This window comes from Bos javanicus, chromosome 12, assembly GCF_032452875.1.
Source record: "Bos javanicus breed banteng chromosome 12, ARS-OSU_banteng_1.0, whole genome shotgun sequence".
Classification (NCBI taxonomy): domain Eukaryota; kingdom Metazoa; phylum Chordata; class Mammalia; order Artiodactyla; family Bovidae; genus Bos; species Bos javanicus.
The window spans coordinates 71,020,090-71,038,621 of NC_083879.1; the positions used below are offsets into that span (position 1 = coordinate 71,020,090).

Consider the following 18,532-nt stretch of genomic DNA (forward strand, 5'->3'; position numbering starts at 1 on the left):
ATGGAAGAAGGTAATGGAACAGAACTTTGACAAGGTTGTTCAACAAAGTTCTTGGTGAAAATGAAAAATGTGCCTTTTATTTTTACTTAAAAACCATAAGAAGTTTTTGGCCAACCCAATACTAAGGCTTAATGTCTTTGATTGTAAGATTTTGGCTACATTAAAACTAACACTGTTGTCTGCTTGTCTTTTTTGAGATAGTGGATCTGTGCATTTTTCTTTTAGATTAGCCATGAATGTAGCATTTTCTCAAGATGGCTTTTTCAACATGCTAATAATAAAAGTAAAGCTTGTATTAAGAAAAACTGACATCACTTGTATTTCTAATTAAGGTTTTTTTCTTTCAGGAAGGCACCAGAGTAGTTCAACCCATATTTTTGGGGAAAATGGTTAGTTATATTGAAAACTATGATCCTGCCAATTCTGCTGCTTTGCATGAAGCCTATGGCTATGCAGCAGGGCTGAGTGCCTGCGTGCTTGTGTGGGCCATTCTGCACCACTTGTACTTCTACCACATGCAGCGTGTGGGGATGAGGCTGAGAGTAGCCGTGTGCCATATGATCTACCGCAAGGTGAGTATCGCTCGGTACCATGGTGTGTACCTCCCCTCAAGCATCATAAGCATTTTGGGAAAGTTCTCTGAAAACTAAAAATTTGTAACTGGGATCATTTACACCTTCCTAGAGAGTCTTGCTATTTGCATCAGGCCAATTTTCTTGTTGTCATTTAAGCAAACTTTACAAGTAAATAATGAAAAGTTTTGTGTTGAGATTGTGTCAGAGCTGCCTTTGATAACTTTTATCCACAGGTTGTTGCATAATATCCACTCAGCTTGTAATGGATTCTGATTATCAAATTGGTTTTCAATGTTTTCATACTTAAATCTCATAGCTGTATTTGTAGAACTTTTGTTGTTCATTAAAACCTTCTTTTACATTGAAGTTGTATTTAAAAGTAAACTTCAGTGATTGGATTTATAAAATTAAATCTAGGAGCAAAAAATGTATTTGAGAAAGGAAACGATTATATTTTTAAATGAAACATCTAATCATATTGAATATAATTGTGTGAACTAAAAAAACATATAAATGGAATCCATGCCAAACATAGACTCACTCACTATATTCTATAGTTATGATTGTTTATAATGGTATTAAAGAATAGAGCTGAATGTTGGGATGAAACTTGAAATCACAAGCTTGTTTTTAGTATTTTGGTGAGAATTTGTTGCTATTCATTCAAGTTGTTTAATTCAGTGTTTCTTTTTTCTTAAGTATGCATTTTAGCACTTTTATTTTATTTTTTTTCTTTTTTTTTTTTTAATTTTATTTTATTTTTAAACTTTACATAATTGTATTAGTTTTGCCAAATATCAAAATGAATCCACCACAGGTATACATGTGTTCCCCATCCTGAACCCTCCTCCCTCCTCCCTCCCCATACCATCCCTCTGGGTCGTCCCAGTGCACTAGCCCCAAGCATCCAGTATCGTGCATCGAACCTGGACTGGCAACTCGTTTCTTACATGATATTTTACATGTTACAATGTCATTCTCCCAAATCTTCCCACCCTCTCCCTCTCCCACAGAGTCCATAAGACTGTTCTATACATCAGTGTCTCTTTTGCTGTCTCGTACACAGGGTTATTGTTACCATCTTTCTAAATTCCATATATATGCGTTAGTATACTGTATTGGCGTTTTTCTTTCTGGCTTACTTCACTCTGTATAATAGGCTCCAGTTTCATCCACCTCATTAAAACTGATTCAAATGTATTCTTTTTAATGGCTGAGTAATACTCCATTGTGTATATGTACCACAGCTTTCTTATCCATTCATCTGCTGATGGACATCTAGGTTGCTTCCATGTCCTGGCTATTATAAACAGTGCTGCGATGAACATTGGGGTACACGTGTCTCTTTCCCTTCTGGTTTCCTCAGTGTGTATGCCCAGCAGTGGGACTGCTGGATCATAAGACAGTTCTATTTCCAGTTTTTTAAGGAATCTCCACACTGTTCTCCATAGTGGCTGTACTAGTTTGCATTCCAAACCAACAATGTAAGAGGGTTCCCTTTTCTCCACACCCTCTCCAGCATTTATTGCTTGTAGACTTTTGGATCGCAGCCATTCTGACTGGTGTGAAATGGTACCTCATAGTGGTTTTGATTTGCATTTCTCTGATAATGAGTGATGTTGAGCATCTTTTCATGTGTTTGTTAGCCATCTGTATGTCTTCTTTGGAGAAATGTCTATTTAGTTCTTTGGCCCATTTTTTGATTGGGTCATTTATTTTTCTGGAGTTGAGCTGTAGGAGTTGCTTGTATATTTTTGATATTAGTTGTTTGTCAGTTGCTTCATTTGCTATTATTTTCTCCCATTCTGAAGGCTGCCTTTTCACCTTGCTAATAGTTTCCTTAAAGCATTTCCTCTAAAGTCAGGAAGAAGACAAGGGTGCCCACTTTCACCATTACTATTCAACATAGTTTTGGAAGTTCTGGCCACAGCAATCAGAGCAGAAAAGAAATAAAAGGAATCCAAATTGGAAAAGAAGAAGTAAAATTCTCACTATTTGCAGATGACATGATCCTCTACATAGAAAACCCTAAAGACTCCACCAGAAAATTACTAGAACTAATCAATGATTATAGTAAAGTTGCAGGATACAAAATCAACACACAGAAATCCCTTGCATTCCTATACACTAATAATGAGAAAACAGAAAGAGAAATTAAGGAAACAATTCCATTCACCATTGCAACAAAAAGAATAAAATACTTAGGAATATATATACCTAAAGAAACTAAAGACCTATATATAGAAAACTATAAAACACTGGTGAAAGAAATCAAAGAGGACACTAATAGATGGAGAAATATACCATGTTCATGGATTGGAAGAATCAATATAGTGAAAATGAGTATACTACCCAAAGCAATTTATAGATTCAATGCAATCCCTATCAAGCTACCAACGGTATTCTTCACACAGCTAGAACAAATAATTTCACAATTTGTATGGAAATACAAAAAACCTCGAATAGCCAAAGCTATCTTGAGAAAGAAGAATGGAACTGGAGGAATCAACCTACCTGACTTCAGGCTCTACTACAAAGCCACAGTTATCAAGACAGTATGGTACTGGCACAAAGACAGAAATATAGATCAATGGAACAAAATAGAAAGCCCAGAGATAAATCCATGCACATATCGACACCTTATCTTTCACAAAAGAGGCAAGAATATACAATGGATTAAAAACAATCTGTTTAACAAGTGGTGCTGGGAAAACTGGTCAACCACTTGTAAAAGAATGAAACTAGAACACTTTCTAACACCATACACAAAAATAAACTCAAAATGGATTAAAGATCTAAACGTAAGACCAGAAACTATAAAACTCCTAGAGGAGAACATAGGCAAAACACTCTCCGTCATACATCCAAGCGTCTTTAATTTCACGGCTGCAGTCACCATCTGCAGTGATTTTGGAGCCCCCACCCCCCAAAAAAATAGCTAGATGTTTACCTTTCCAGATCATGCTTAGCTCCCATAAGTATGCAGGAAATTTCACCAGAACTGTACTGGGAAAACCTTAAGTTATATTTGAGATGATGGTTTAGGCAAAGAAAGCTCTTTCTTTGCTGTACAGGTGAACCAGTGTCCACCTGGTTTTCTTCCTCTTCCCACTAACACTTTGGAAGGCCTCTTTTGGGAAATCTGATCTGACCTTGTGTGTTGCTTATGTGAATGTGAACATCTCCCAAAGTGTTCATTTACTGGCTTAATTGCCTAAAATAATTGTTTCTTTCAAAGTCAGAAACTGTATACATAAGCTGAAATTCCAGAAACATGGAAATTTCCTCATGGACAGCCTTGCATCTAGATTCCTACTGAGATGGAGAAATAAGACACTTCTTTGCAGGTAACAGGTGGGATGATTCCTTAGGGCAAAGCTGGGGTTGCCGAGAGGCTCTGAAATGTCCCTGTGAACTTCTTTGTTTCATACTTAGGCTCCACCTCCTGACCCCTGGTCCTGGGGAGAAATCAGATTGGGTGTTAGAAATGGGATGGCTGCTAAGCTCTAAGTCATAGTTTGTGATATTGAATGATTTTGGGAGATGTATCATATATAAAGATGATTTGTCATTTATTTACCTTTTGATAAAATTACTTATAGCTTTGGTTCATAATTTTAACAATTGTGGTAAAATATACACAGCATGCCTGGAGAATCCCAGGGCCGGGGGAGCCTGGTGGGCTGCCATCTATGGGGTCACACAGAGTCGGACATGACTGAAGTGACTTAGCAGTGACTTAGCATACACAACATAAAATTTACCATTTTAACTGTTTAAGTGCACCATTTAGTGACATTAAATACATTCACATTCTTGTGCAGCCATCACCACTCTGCATCTCCAGAATTTTTTCTTCTTCCAAAACTTAACCTCTGCATTAATTAAATACTCACTCCCCAGTCACCTCCTCTTCGTCATCATGACTCTATTACATCTTTCTATGAATTTGACTCCTCTAGGTCCCTCATTTAAGCGAAATCATACAATATTTATTCTATGTCATGTAGTACAATGTCTTCAAGATTCATCCATGTTGGAAGAGATGTCAGAATTTAAGTCCTTTTTAAAGGTGAATCATATTCCTTCACATGTATATACAATATTGTGTAAATCCTTATTGTCAAAATCAGACATAAGTTGAAGAAAGTGGGGAAAACCACTAGACCATTTAGCTCAACAATGAGAAAACTAAGATCATGACATCTGGTCCCATCACTTTATGGCAAATAGATGGGGAAACAGTAAGATACTTTATTATTTGGGGCTCCAAAATCACTGCAAATGGTGACTGCAGCCAGGAAATTAAAAAACGCTTTCCCTTGGAAGGAAAGTTATGACCAAACTAGACAGCATATTGAAAAGCAGAGACATTATTTTGCCAACAAAAGTCCATTTAGTCTAGGCTATGGTTTTTCCAGTAGTCATGTATGGGTGTGAGAGTTTGATTATAAAGAAAGCTGAGAGCAGAAGAATTGATGCTTTTGAACTGTGGTGTTGGAGAAGACTCTTGAGAGTCCCTTGGAAGCAAAGAGATCCAACCAATCCATCCCAAAGGAGATCAGTCCTGAGTGTTCATTGGAAGGACTGATGCAGTGGCTGAAACACCAATATTTTGGCCACCTGATGCGAAGAAGTGACTCATTTGAAAAGACTCTGACATTGGGAGAGATTGAAGGTGGGAGGAGAAGGGGACGCCAGAGGATGAGATGGTTGGATGGCATCACCAACTCAATGGACATGAGTTTGAGTAAACTCCGAGAGTTGGTGATAGACAGGTAGGCCTGGCGTGCTGCAGTCCATGGGGTTGCAAAGAGTTGTACATGACTGAGCGACTGAACTGAACTGATTCAGGTATGACCTAAATCAAATCCCTTATGATTATACAGTGGAAGTGACAAATAGATTCAAGGGATTAGATCTGATAGACAAACTGCCTGAAGAACTATGGATGGAGGTTCTTGACATTGTACAGGTGGCCATGATCAAGACCATTCCTGAGAAAAAGAAATGCAACAAGGCAAAATGGTTGTCTAAGGAGATCCTGCAAATAGCTGAGAAAAGAAGAGAAGCTAAAGACAAAGGAGAAAAGCAAAGATATACTCATTCAAATTCAGAGTTCCAAAGAATAGCAAGGAGAAATTGGAATGCCTTCCTCAGTGATCAGTGCAAAGAAATAGAAGAAAACAATAGAATGGGAAAGACTAGAGATCTCTTCAAGAAAATTAGAGATACCAAGGGAACACTTCATGCAAATATGGGAACAATAAAGGACAGAAATGGTATGGACCTAACAGAAGCAAAAGATATTAGGAAGAGGTGGCATCAATACACAGAAGAACTATACTAAAAAGATCTTCATGACCCAGATAACCATGATGGTGTGATCACTGGACGAGAGCCAGACATCCTGGAATGTGAAGTCAAGTGGGCCTTAGGAAGCATCACTATGAACAAAGCTAGTGGAGGTGATGGAATTCCAGGTGAACTATTTCAAATCCTAAAAGATGATGCTGTGAAAGTGCTGCACTCAATATGCCAGCAAATTTGGAAAACTCAGCAGTGGCCACAGGACTGAAAAAGGTCAGTTTTCATTCCAATCCCAAAGAAAAGCAATGCCAAAGAATGTTCAAACTACCCCACAGTTGCACTCATCTCACATGCTAGCAAAGTAATGCTCAAAATTCTACAATCCAAGCTTCAAGAGCATGTGAACTATGAACTTCCAAATGTTCAAGGTGAATTTAGAAAAGGCAGAGGAACCTGAGATCAAATTGCCAAGCTCTGTTGGATCATTGAAAAAGGTAGAGAGTTCCAGAAATACATCTACTTCTGCTTTATTGACTATGCCAAAGCTTTTAACTGTGTGGATTACCACAAGCTGTGGAAAATTCTTAAAGAGATGGGAATAACAGACCACCTGACCCTGCCTCCTCAGAAATTTTTTGCAGTAGTTAGAAGCAATAGTTAGAACCAGACATGGGACAACAGACTGGTTCCAAATCGGAAAAGGAGTACATCAAGGCTGTATATTGCCACCCTATTTATTTAACTTATAGCAGAGCACATCATGAGAAATGCCAGGCTGAATGAAGCACAGGCTGGAAGTAAGATTACCGGGAGAAATATCAATAACCTCAGATAAGCAGATGACATGACCCTTATGCCAGAAAGCGAAGAAGAAGTAAGAGCCTCTTGATGAAAGTGAAAGAGGAGAGTGAAAAAGCTGGTTTAATACTCAACATTCAGAAAATTATGATCATGGCATCCGATCCCATCACTTCATAGTAAATAGATGGGGAAACAATGGAAAGAGTGACAGATTTTATTTTTTGGGGCTCCAACATCACTGCAGATGGTTATTGAAGCCATGAAATTAAATGATGCTTACTCCTTGGAAGAAAAGCTATGATCAACCTAGACAGCATATTAAAAAGCAGAGACATTATTTTGCCAACAAAGGTCTGTCTAGTCAAAGCTATGATTTTTCCAGTAGTCATGTTTGGATGAGAGTTGGAATCTAAAGATAGCTGAGCACCAAATAATTGATGCTTTTGAACTGTGGTGTTGGAGAAGACTCTTGAGAGTCCCTTGGACTGCAAGGAGATCAAACCAGTCCATCCTAAAGGAAATCAACCCTGAATATTCATTGGAAGGATTGATGCTGAAGCTGAAACTCCAATAGTTTGGCCACCTGATGCAAAGAACTGACTCACTGGAAAAGACTCTGATGCTGGCAAAGATTGAAGGCAGGAGGAGAAGGGGACGACAGAGGGTGAGATGGTTGGATGGCATCATCAACTCAATGGACTTGAGTTTGAGTACTGACTGACTGACTGACTGGGTATCTATTTATCTGTTAGTGGACATTTGAGTTGTTTCTATCTTTTGACTGTTGTACATAATGGTGCTATGAACAGGGTGCACAAATGACCAGTAAAATTCATGCTCTAAATTATTCTGGGTACATTCTGGGAAATGAAATTGCTGTGCTGTGTACTAATTTCATGTTTGGTTTTTGAGGAAATGCCATCTCTTCCATTGTGGCTACATCATTTTACATTTTCTCTTGAGCATTGATTTTTCTGTTTAACTTGAAGACTAAATATAAAGAATTTATGAACCATGGTATTTTGTTTGGATCCATGGCTCCAGCTGATGGTCTGTTGAAACAGCTCAAGGTGGTCTGTTCAGGTTTCTCAGTTCTCCAGGGAATTTTTCAGAGCTTTTTAATCAAATCAAGGGATTGTACAGCACAGTCTGTGGTTTTTGTAAAGTCAGCAGACTGGCATTAAGAACATAGTTTCCTCACAGGATTAGTGTTTTGAATATTATACTGGTTAGTTTTAGAATGAGGAAACTAAGACCAGAGTGTTTAAATGGTGTCATACCTAGTATTAATGACTGACCAGATTTATAGTCCAGGTCCCCTAATCTCTTTCCTTAAGGCGACCTCTCCACTTTCATCTTGTTGTTGTTCAGTCGCTAAGTCCAGTCCAACTATTTGTGACCCCATGGACTGCAGCACACCAGCCTTCCCTGTCATTTATTATCTCCCGGAGTTTGCACAAACTCATGTCCATTGAGACCAGGATGCCATCCAACTATCTCATCCTCTGTTTCCCCTTCCTCCTCCTGCCCTTAATCTTTCCCAGCATCAGGATCTTCTCCAATGAATCGGCTCTTGGCATCAGGCAGCCAAACTGTTGGAGCTTGTTTCAGTATCAGTCCTTACAATGAGTATTCAGGGTTGATTTTCTTTAGGATTGAGTGGTTGGATCTCCTAGCTGTCCAGGGGACTCTCAAGAGTCTTCTCTAGAACCACATTTTGAAAGCATCAGTTCTTCAATGCTCAGCCTTCTTTATGGTCCAGCTTTCATATCAGTACATGACTACTGGAAAGAATATAGCTTTGACTATATGGACCTTTGTTGGCATAATGATGTCTCTGCTTTTTAATATGCTGTTTAGGGTTTGGCTGAAAATTACTTAGTTGGCTTGTAAGTCTAAACCTACATTCATTTATCCTTCGGACAGGTCCAAGTTCACTGAGAAACAGGGTGGAGGATTTTGCTTCTGTCTCCTGCTCCTCCTTTTGCTGTCCTTGTAAGCAGGGCTGCTGCCACATTGAATTGTCTAAGGATGAACATGGGTCCCCAAAGCCCTGCTGTCAGGCATCATCCTGCTCGTCCTGACACCACACAAGACCCCATGAAAACACACTCCATTTTGCTATGTTCTCAGACTGACTTGGTATCACTGTAGGAATCCGATTCTCTGTATCTTTCTTTCATTTCAGTCACTTCGCCTGAGTAGCTCAGCCATGGGGAAGACCACCACAGGCCAGATAGTTAACCTGCTGTCCAACGATGTGAACAGGTTTGATCAGGTGAGCTGCCCCTGAGGGATCCTCTTCCATTTCCCACCCTTCTTCTTACTGGATTTAGCTTATTGGGATGCCAGGTGCCAGGGTTTGGTGTCGGTCAGTGTTCTGTTGAGGACATAAGACAAGGGTTCTCTTTATCCAACTCTCATTTCCTCTGTGTGCAACTTAGATGTGATAATATGTTTTGTCCTGTAGATGAGAAGTTTGTTTTTCTGACATTGTCTGCAATATACTTCAGTAATAGGCAGGCAGTAGTGTTCTTGGACAGCTTGATTAGTGTTCATAGAGGTCCTCCATAGAAGTTTTATAGTGGCCCTTCTTGGCATTTGGTGTCAGTGTTGCTGCCTGAACTGTCTTCCTCCCTCTCTGGATGATGAAGGCCTGGTGGGCAAGGATTGTTCTTTCCCCTGCCCCCTGTTCAGTGCTGCTTCACAGGGAGCCTTTGAGGAATAATGCCAAGTGGATGGTCTCCAGCTTTGCATAATCTCCTCTCTGCTATCCCATCATACCCATTTCACACTTACCTTATGAATAGATCATGTTACCAGGGTGTTGCAGCTGTTGGCCAGATCTGCATAGAACAGTTCTCTTTCCTGGATGATACTGCCTTTAAGTTTGGGAGCTTACCTGGTAGCTCAGATGGTAAAGAGTCCACCTGCAATGCACGATGCCCAGGTTTGATCCCTGGGTCAGGAACATTCCCTGGAGAAGGAAATGGCACCCTGCTCCAGTTGTCATGCCAGGATAATTCCATGGACAGAGGAGCCTGGTGGGGTATAATCCATGGGGTTGCAAAGAGTTGGATGACTAAGTGACTAACACTTTCAATTCCCCTTCAATTATTCATCAAACATGACATAAGGCCTCTACTTAATTTGAAGGATCAATAAGCCTTAATTTCTGCCCTGGAAAGGCCACAGCCTGTCCGAAAGGTAAATGCACAAGCAGTTATTGGAAAGTGTGGTAGGTACCATAATATAGGCTCTTCTGGGGAGATGGGGCTGAATTTTGGGACAGAGAGAGTTTGGGGAAGCCCTGAGCTCATCTGTGTTGTGGACAAAATCAACATCTTCTGTCAGTGGTGCTGGTCAGGTTCTCCCTGGATGTCCCTGAGGCTGGCCCTGTGCTTCCCCAGAACAGTGTCATCTGGGGTGGACACTTGGATTTCTCCTTCAGCAGGTGTAAAACTCACTAAGATCATTTCTGTTTAGATTCCTGTCTGTTCCTTCAGAGTAGATTGTTTCTACACTGTTGTCTTTCTCTTTTAAGGTAGCGATGTTCTTGCACTATCTGTGGATGGGACCACTGCAGGCTGTCGCAGTGACCGCCCTGCTCTGGAAGGAAATAGGAATGTCGTGTCTTGCCGGGATGGCGGTTCTCATTATTCTTCTGCTTTTGCAAAGCTGCTTCGGGATGTTGTTTTCATCACTCCGGTAAGAGAAACACTGATTTAAAAAATAGGTGATATGTGCTTAGTAACATGCACCGTCTGCTCGATGCTTGTGTTCAAAAACAAAACCAATGCCTTCTCTGGTTTCTTCTTTGAGTGCATTGTAGACCCTTCAGGCTTTGCAGGTGGAGGCTCCAGCCTTAAGCTGAAGGCTGATCTTGAAGAGGGAAAGGAGATGGCACTCACTGGCTCCTCCCACTACCATAGCTGAATAAGTGGAATGTCCTTGAGCAGAATATACCTACGTTGATGTTATGTAAACTTTATTAAATAGTAATAATCCCATAGACTCAAATTTAACTGCATGTATTTTTGTTATTCTTATGTTAGAGCAATTTTCAGGTACCTATTTTTTTGTCTTGTTTTTAATTCAGTGTTTCCATTAACTTATAAATGCCTCAAGGACAAGGTCAATCTTAATTAACTATGTCTTTGTAAAGCCCCACAGTCCCAGCAGAATATGTGATAGAACAGTGGCTGGTGATGAAGGACCTAATGGCAAAGAGATAGACCTGAAGTAGATCCCAGAGGGTTGGAGGCGGGTCATTGTCCAGGTTGTTAGGTGATGGAGGTATTGTGCTCTTTGAAGTTTTTTTTTTTCCCCCTTGAGATTTCTCTTCTTTTTTTTTTTTTTTTATGACTTTACATGTGATATTTTTGTCTATTTGCAATTTCCTTTCCTGTTGGCTGTGAAGAGATGTTCCTTATCCTTCAAGGCCCTGTTCCAGTGCTACCAGGTCTCTGAATTTCTTCTTGTTCTGCTTTCCTGGTAGAATTCACAGTCCCATCTTTTCTGCTCCCCAGAACTTCTCTCCTATTTTATCATAGCACAGACACTGTCTTCCTGTTAGATTCAGTGTCTTTTTGCCTTCCCTGTCCAACTGTGACCTCCTTGGGCAGAGAGTTTATACCTGACTTACTTTGGGTCTTCCTCAGCCAGTACTGCGAGTTCTCCAAGTTACTCCTTGAGTTGGGCTGAGTGGTTGACTTCTAAAAGTCTTTTTCTCCATTTGCACTTTGAGAACGACCTGCCTGTGATGTCAGCACAGAAGAGCTGTAGGGAATCATCAATCCCTGGTCCCTCCCTGTGCCCCCTGCTGCTTCTGCAGCTGCTGAAGAAAGTTGGGCTGTGGTCACTGAGGCTCATCTCACCTCTGTCCCCTCAGGAGTAAGACTGCAGCTCTCACAGATGACAGGATCAGGACCATGACTGAAGTCATAACTGGCATCAGAACAGTAAAAATGAATGCTTGGGAAAAGTCATTTATAGACCTTATTACCAGACTGAGAAGGTAAGTTTTTGTGCATATCACACCATATTTTTGTACTTTCCCCTCTATTTTTACTGACTGAAATTAGAAGTCTTACCAAGTTTTCACATGAAGATGAGCTTAAATACTATGAACTCCATACCTTACATGTGGCAGGAAGGTTAAGTGGAAGAGGGGAAATGTCGTTTTAACCTGCTGTTCCACTTACGATCTTCTTAAAGTAAAAATTATGTATGCTTCTGAAGACAAACAGATAGCCAATAAACACATGAAAAATGCTCAACATCACTCTTTCTTAGAGAAATTCAAATCAAGGCTACAATGAAGTATCACCTCACACTGGTAGGCATGGCCATCAACAAAAAGTCTACAAACAGTACCCTCCTGCACTGTGGTAGGAGTGCAAATTGGCACAGCTATTGTGGAAAAGAGGCTGGAGATTCCTTAGAAAATTAGGAATAAATCCACCATATGACACAGCCATCCCACTACTGGGCATATGCCCTGAGCAAACCAGAATTCAAAAAGACACATGTACCTCAATGCTCATTGCAGCACTATTTACAATAGCCAGGACATGTGCTTCCAGGGCGGCCATGGTGTCTGCCTCTGTCTAATGTCTTGGTGTCTCACAATTTTGGGGTGTCTTATTCTCTTCTCCCACAAGTTCATGAGTTCCTGGAAGGGACGGACTGTGTCTTTCTGTTAACAGTGGGGAGCCTGGCCCAGGACTTGTGGTTATGAATGCTTGTTGAAAGAATGTTCAAACCCAGTCCAATTGACCCACAGTGTTTAAAAGGGTGACATGAAGCCTCTCTTTAGTTGGAAGAGTGAAGTGGTGATGAAGTGTGTGTCCTGGTGTTAGGACGGAGCCCCAGGCATGCCCTGTGTAGTGTCTCCATGTGAGGGCTTGAATTCATGCCTTGCATGTCGATGCTTCTTTTAAAACCTCTTTCCTACTCTCTTTTCAGGAAGGAAATTTCCAGGATTCTGAAAAGTTCCTACCTTAGGGGCATGAATTTGGCATCATTTTTCGCTATCAGCAAAATTATGATTTTTGTCACCTTCATCACCAATGAGCTCCTTGACAACCGGATCACAGCCAGCCAGGTGTTCGTGGTGGTGATGCTGATTGAGGCTCTGCGGTTCTCGAGCACCCTTTACTTCCCCATGGCTGTTGAGAAGGTGTCAGAGGCTGTTGTCAGCATCCGAAGAATCAAGGTTTGGGGACAAATAATTGTTTTCAGTTTTCGGTGGCTTTTTTTGTAAAATGCCCTTTTGCTTGGTATCACTGTGTTCCAGTTAGGAGATATTTAGCTCTCTCAGTGCCAAAGCTGGCAGTCTTCCCAGAATGTTGTAGATACTCCCTTTTCTTCTTAGGTAGAGTGCATTACAGATATCATAAGAATGGTTCTCTTGTAGGGACAGTAGTATATATAAGTAGCAGTAGCACAGGGCTCTTGTGTAGTGATGCCTGCAGGGTGACTACAATGTGTAAAAGCAGGAGAAGCAAACAGAGTGCATCTCCTGTGCTGACTCCAGTGACCAGGAAGTGACTGTGCAGTCCTGGGGTACAGGATTCCTCTCTGGGCCGGGAGGGGAGGAACTTGCTGACAGCTCCCTGCTCCTTGGACAGGAAGAGTGGCCTCAGATTCACTTAATTCTCTGTGTTCAAAAATGAGTTCTTTCCTCTACAGATGTTTTGCTTGTTGATATCTGAGCCACCTTTTGCATCTGCCTTTTCATCCCTGTCCCCTCTTTATTTACTGCTTAATCCTCTAACTGCCCTCTTTTTTTTCACATTTATAATTCCCACCATTATGTGAACCAAGAAGTTCCAGATATACAAGCTGGATTTAGAAAAGGCAAAGGAACCAGAGATCAAATTTCCAGCATCCGTTGGATCATAGAAAAACAAGAGAATTCCAGAAAAACATCTGCTACTGCTTCATTGACTACTCTAAAGCCTTTGAGTGTGTGGATCACAACAAACTGGAAAATCATGAAAGAGATGGGAATATCAAATCACCTTACCTGTCTCCTGTCAAACTTGTATGCAAGTCAAGAGGCAACAGTTAGAACTGGTCATGGAATAATGGGCTGGTTCCAATTTGGAAAAGGAGTACATGAAGGCTGTATATTGTAACCTTGCTTTTTTAACTTATATGCAGAGTACGTCATGAGAAATGTTGGGCTGGATGAAGCTCAAGCTGGAATCAAGATTGCTGGGAGAGATATCAATAACCTCAGACATGCAGATGACACCACCCTTATGGCAGAAAGTGAAGAGGAACTAAAGAGCCTCTTGATGAAGGTGAAAGAGGAGAGTGAAAATGCTGACTTAAAACTCAGCATTCAGAAAACTACAATCATAGCATCTCATCCCATTACTTCATGGCAATAGATGGGGAAACAATGGAAACAGAAACAGACTTTATTTTCTTGGGCTCCAAAATCACTGCAGGTGATGATTGCAGCCATGAAATTCAAAGACCCTTGCTTCTTTGAAGAAAAGCTATGACAATTCTAGACAGTGTATTAAAAAGCAGAGACATTACTTTGCCAACAACGTTCCCTATAGTTAAAAGTATGGTTTTTCCACTAGTCATGTATAGATGTGAGTGTTGGACCATAAAGAAGGCTGAGCACCGAAGAATTGATGGTTTGAACTGTGGTACTGGAGAAGATTCTTGAGAGCCCCTTGGACTGCAAGGAGATCAAACCAGCCAATCCTAAAGGAAATCAACCCTGAATATTCATTGGAAGGTCTGATGCTGAAGCTCCAATACTTTGGCTATCTAATGCCAAGAGCCAACTCATTGGAAAAGACCCTGATGCTGGGAAAGATTGAGGGCAAGAGGAGAAGGGGACGAAAGAGGATGAGATGGTTGGATAGCATCACTGACTCAACAGACATGAGTCTGAGCAAACTCTTGGAGATAGTGATGGACAGGGGATCCTGGAGTGCTGCAATCCATGGGATTGCAAAGAGTCAGACACGATTTAGTGACTGAGCAACAACAAATACACTATATTATATGATTATATTGATATATACCATGAGCTGTAATAATAGTAATTATTAATTATGTAATAATAACAATTATGTAATATATTTTTCCATACATTATTTAATATGTTCTGAGTGAAAGTGAAAGTTGGTCAGTTGTGTCTGACTCTTAGCAACCCTATGGACTATACATTCTGTGGAATTCTCCAGGCCAGCATACTGGAATGGGTAGCCTTTCCCTTCTCCAGGGCATCTTCCCAACCCAGGGATCAAACCCAGGTCTCCTGCATTGCAGGTGGATTCTTTACCAGCTGAGCCACAAGGGAAGCCACAGCTGGAGTGGGTAGACTAACCCTTCTCCAGTGGGTCTTCCCAACCCAGGAATCGAACTGGAGTCTCATGTATTGCATAATATGTTTTGATGTGAACTAATACTTTAAGAACAATTAGCAAAACATATTTAGACTGTTCAAAGTTTGCAAATCCCAGGAAAGCAATTGTTTTTGTTTGTGCTTTCTTCCTGCAGTTTAACAATCTGTTTTTTTACAATCTGGTTTTTTTTTTTTTTTTTTGCCTCATTTCTATAGAATTTTTTATTACTTGATGAAATACCACAGGTCAACACTCAGCTGCCATCAGAGGGTGAAGTGATGGTGGACATGCAAGATTTCACTGCTTTTTGGGATGAGGTAACAGATCTTCCATTCCAAGATCATGATTGCTAACAGACAACTGTGACTAAGATTCACTGGAGAATTTTTAGATTTTACCCATGGTGTAAAATGTGACTTGCTCATTTACTAAAAGTATGTTACAAAATTATTCAAAATAGGGACTAATGTTTGTATGTAATGGAGATTATAATATCAACCTAAGATGTTTGACATGTTGCTGTCTCTCTCATTTTCAAGAGAGCTTTCAAAGTATTAGCACATTTTGAACTTAAAGTCCATACATTTGTAATGTTAGCATTTACAGAATTGGACAGACAAAATGCTGCAATGTGATATGGGTTATCTGAAAAATAACTAGTTTTTAAAGAGGCTTTGAGGAATCAGCATATATTTTTTGCCTTGATTTTCAGACCAGTTTATTATACACAGAATGAGGCCATGATCTGGATCTTTGCTGTGGGGTAGAGTGGGGGCTCTCCCATCCTGAGCTTCTGGATGGTTCTGAATACTTTGGTGGCAGCCAGGGTAGGAGGAGACAGCAGGTGATCATAATGAGCACCAGTGATTCCTAGTTAAAGGATTACATTGTGTGGAAGCTGACTAGGAGAGCTAGTGATTTCCAACACTTTTCAGTTCAGTCAGTTCAGTTCAGCTCAGTCGTGTCTGACTCTTTGTGACCCCCATGAATCGCAGCATGCCAGGCCTCCCTGTCCATCACCTTATTTGGTTTCTTTTTTTTTTTTTTTTGGTCTTCTTTTATTTATTTATTTATTTTTTTAAATTTTGTTTTATTTTTAAACTTTATAATATTGTATTGGTTTTTCCAAATATCGAAATGAATCCGCCACAGGTATACATGTGTTCCCCATCCTGAACCCTCCTCCCTCCTCCCTCCCCATACCATCCCTCTGGGTCGTCCCAGTGCACCAGCCCTAAGCATCCAGTATCGTGCATCGAACCTGGACTGGCGACTCATTACATATATGATATTATACATATTTCAATGCCATTTTCCCATATCATCCCACCCTCTCCCTCTCCCAAAGAGTCCAAAAGACTGTTCTATACATCAGTGTCTCTTTTGCTGTCTCGTATACAGGGTTATTATTTGTTAGGTTCAGTCAAACAGAAAAAACAACAGGGTCTGGTCTCAAGAAGTTGTCAGTATCACACGCCCAGTGCAGCCCCTTTACCAACTGAAATGCCCCGCTGCTCCCCGGTTCCGTGGTCTTCTGTGCTCACCCTCCTGTATCAGTGAGGATTGGTTAGGAAAACAGAACCCCACCGCGGGAGAGGGAGTTCCATGCAGGGAATTAGTTACGCAGTTGATAAAAGAGGGAGAAAAAAGCAGTAAGGGCAAAATGGTGGTGTGTGAGACAACCCAGGGGTTATCAAAGGCAGGAAGCTGCTCCCACCCCCAGGGCTGGAGGGACTCAGGGAGGCGGCGCCTCCACCAGAGGGTCCACCCTCCAGAGCAGAGCCCAGGAGCCGGGCTGTCAGAGTGGGGACCACAGAGCACATGTCCTGACTGTAAACTTGTCCTGTATTTTGTCCCTGTGACTCTGTGGTGCGCCCTGCATCCTGTTCACCTGCTTCTGACTCAGCAGCTGCCGTCCCCACCGACAACCAGTGGTTTGTTCCTAGATACATGAAACCACATCCCTGTACCTTCTGTCCATGGAAACTCACACAAGGTGTCTGATCTAACCTGAGAGCTTCTGCTACCTTAATACAGTGGATTTACCTTCTGGTTGGTGTTTCTCATCATAATGCTCTTGAAGCATTTATAGAAAGCACCACTAAAATTCCATTATAAAGACCATTTTATGTAAATGCTAACACATACTTTGTATGAACTTATGAGCAGATTTCTTTTGTTCCAAGGAAACATGTAGATTTACTTTAAATCAGTTCAGTATATGTTCTGCAGTCATTAATTAACTGAAATAAAAATATCTGTATGCAGCAGTCTGCCTGTGCAGCAAATGCCTGTAAGGTAGAATAAGGGATTTTAGTTGTACTACAGTCCATGTTAATAAATCAGATGAAAAATCTGGAAAGGTTTCTATATAGCTTCTAGAGTTAAAAAAAAAAAACACATTATTACTAATTCAAGATACTAAACTGCTGAAGGAAGAGGGGAAAAGGCTGTGAGTTCTGTTGTAAGGTTCTTGTAAAATCTAACTAATGGGATATTATGATTCTGTTAGAGCAGAATTCAAAATTACAGAGATGAGAGGCTTCATCAGCTACATTTTCACAAAAATAGATGAAAATGTGAACATTATTGTGTGGCAAAGTTTCCTTGGAGAAGGAAATGGCAACTCCCTCCAGTATTCTTGCCTGGAGAATCCCATGGATAGAAGAGCCTGGTGGGTAGAGTCCATAGGGTTGCAGAGTGACTGAGCAAAGCAAAGGTATTCCTATCTAGGTAAATGATGATTATGGTATTGCAGCTAATTTTCACCACTTTCATGGAATAGAAATTCTAAATATTTTCAACTGAATCTAGTCTCTAATAGCACTCACTAAAAACTAACAGCCATGGCACCATAATAACATTTTTTGTGAGGTACCTAGACTGTCACGACTGAGGGAGACACAAAAATGTGAGGTAAGCATATCTTTTCCCAGAAACCTTTGAAGCCAGAGATATTAAACAATTAAGGCACTTGAAAACATTAGGGATATGTATAAACTTGCGAGTAAAACAAACTATAGCTGTACCAGCAAGCAATGAAGAAATAGTAAATCTTCATTTTATGAATCTTTAATTGTTTAAATGTAAGGAACTTTGGCTTAAGAAATGTCAAGAGCAACTTGTCGTTTCTTACTATATAATATTGAAAACCAAGTGCTAAATTCAGCCATTGTAGGGTAGGGAAACTAAAACAAAAAAGCCTTAATGACTTGGAGCCTTAATGAGCAAAAGCTCATTTTAAACTGACTTAAGTCCCTGAACTAATCCTGTGTGTCAAAGGCAGGGAAGAAGGATCCCTCTAAACCTGAAAAAACTGGTGATTCATAAGGAAACTAAAGAGATGAAAGTATGCATGCTTACCATACCACAGGAATTGGAACTAAGAAAAAAAAAGATAGGTGAGAAGAAATAAAAAGTACTATCTATTTACCTAGCACAATCATCATTAAAAATCAACAGTAATCC

General features: G+C 40.5%; 1 protein-coding gene across 1 annotated transcript in view; it reads left to right on the forward strand.

Annotated features, from left to right (window-relative positions):
- Positions 1 to 18,532, forward strand: part of LOC133258039 (ATP-binding cassette sub-family C member 4-like) — a 138,809-nt gene that overhangs the window by 10,893 nt on the left and 109,384 nt on the right. The window contains 6 exon segments of the mRNA XM_061434374.1: positions 348 to 572; positions 8,875 to 8,964; positions 10,231 to 10,394; positions 11,578 to 11,703; positions 12,654 to 12,903; positions 15,280 to 15,381. Coding sequence (XP_061290358.1) covers positions 348 to 572; positions 8,875 to 8,964; positions 10,231 to 10,394; positions 11,578 to 11,703; positions 12,654 to 12,903; positions 15,280 to 15,381 — 957 coding nt within the window.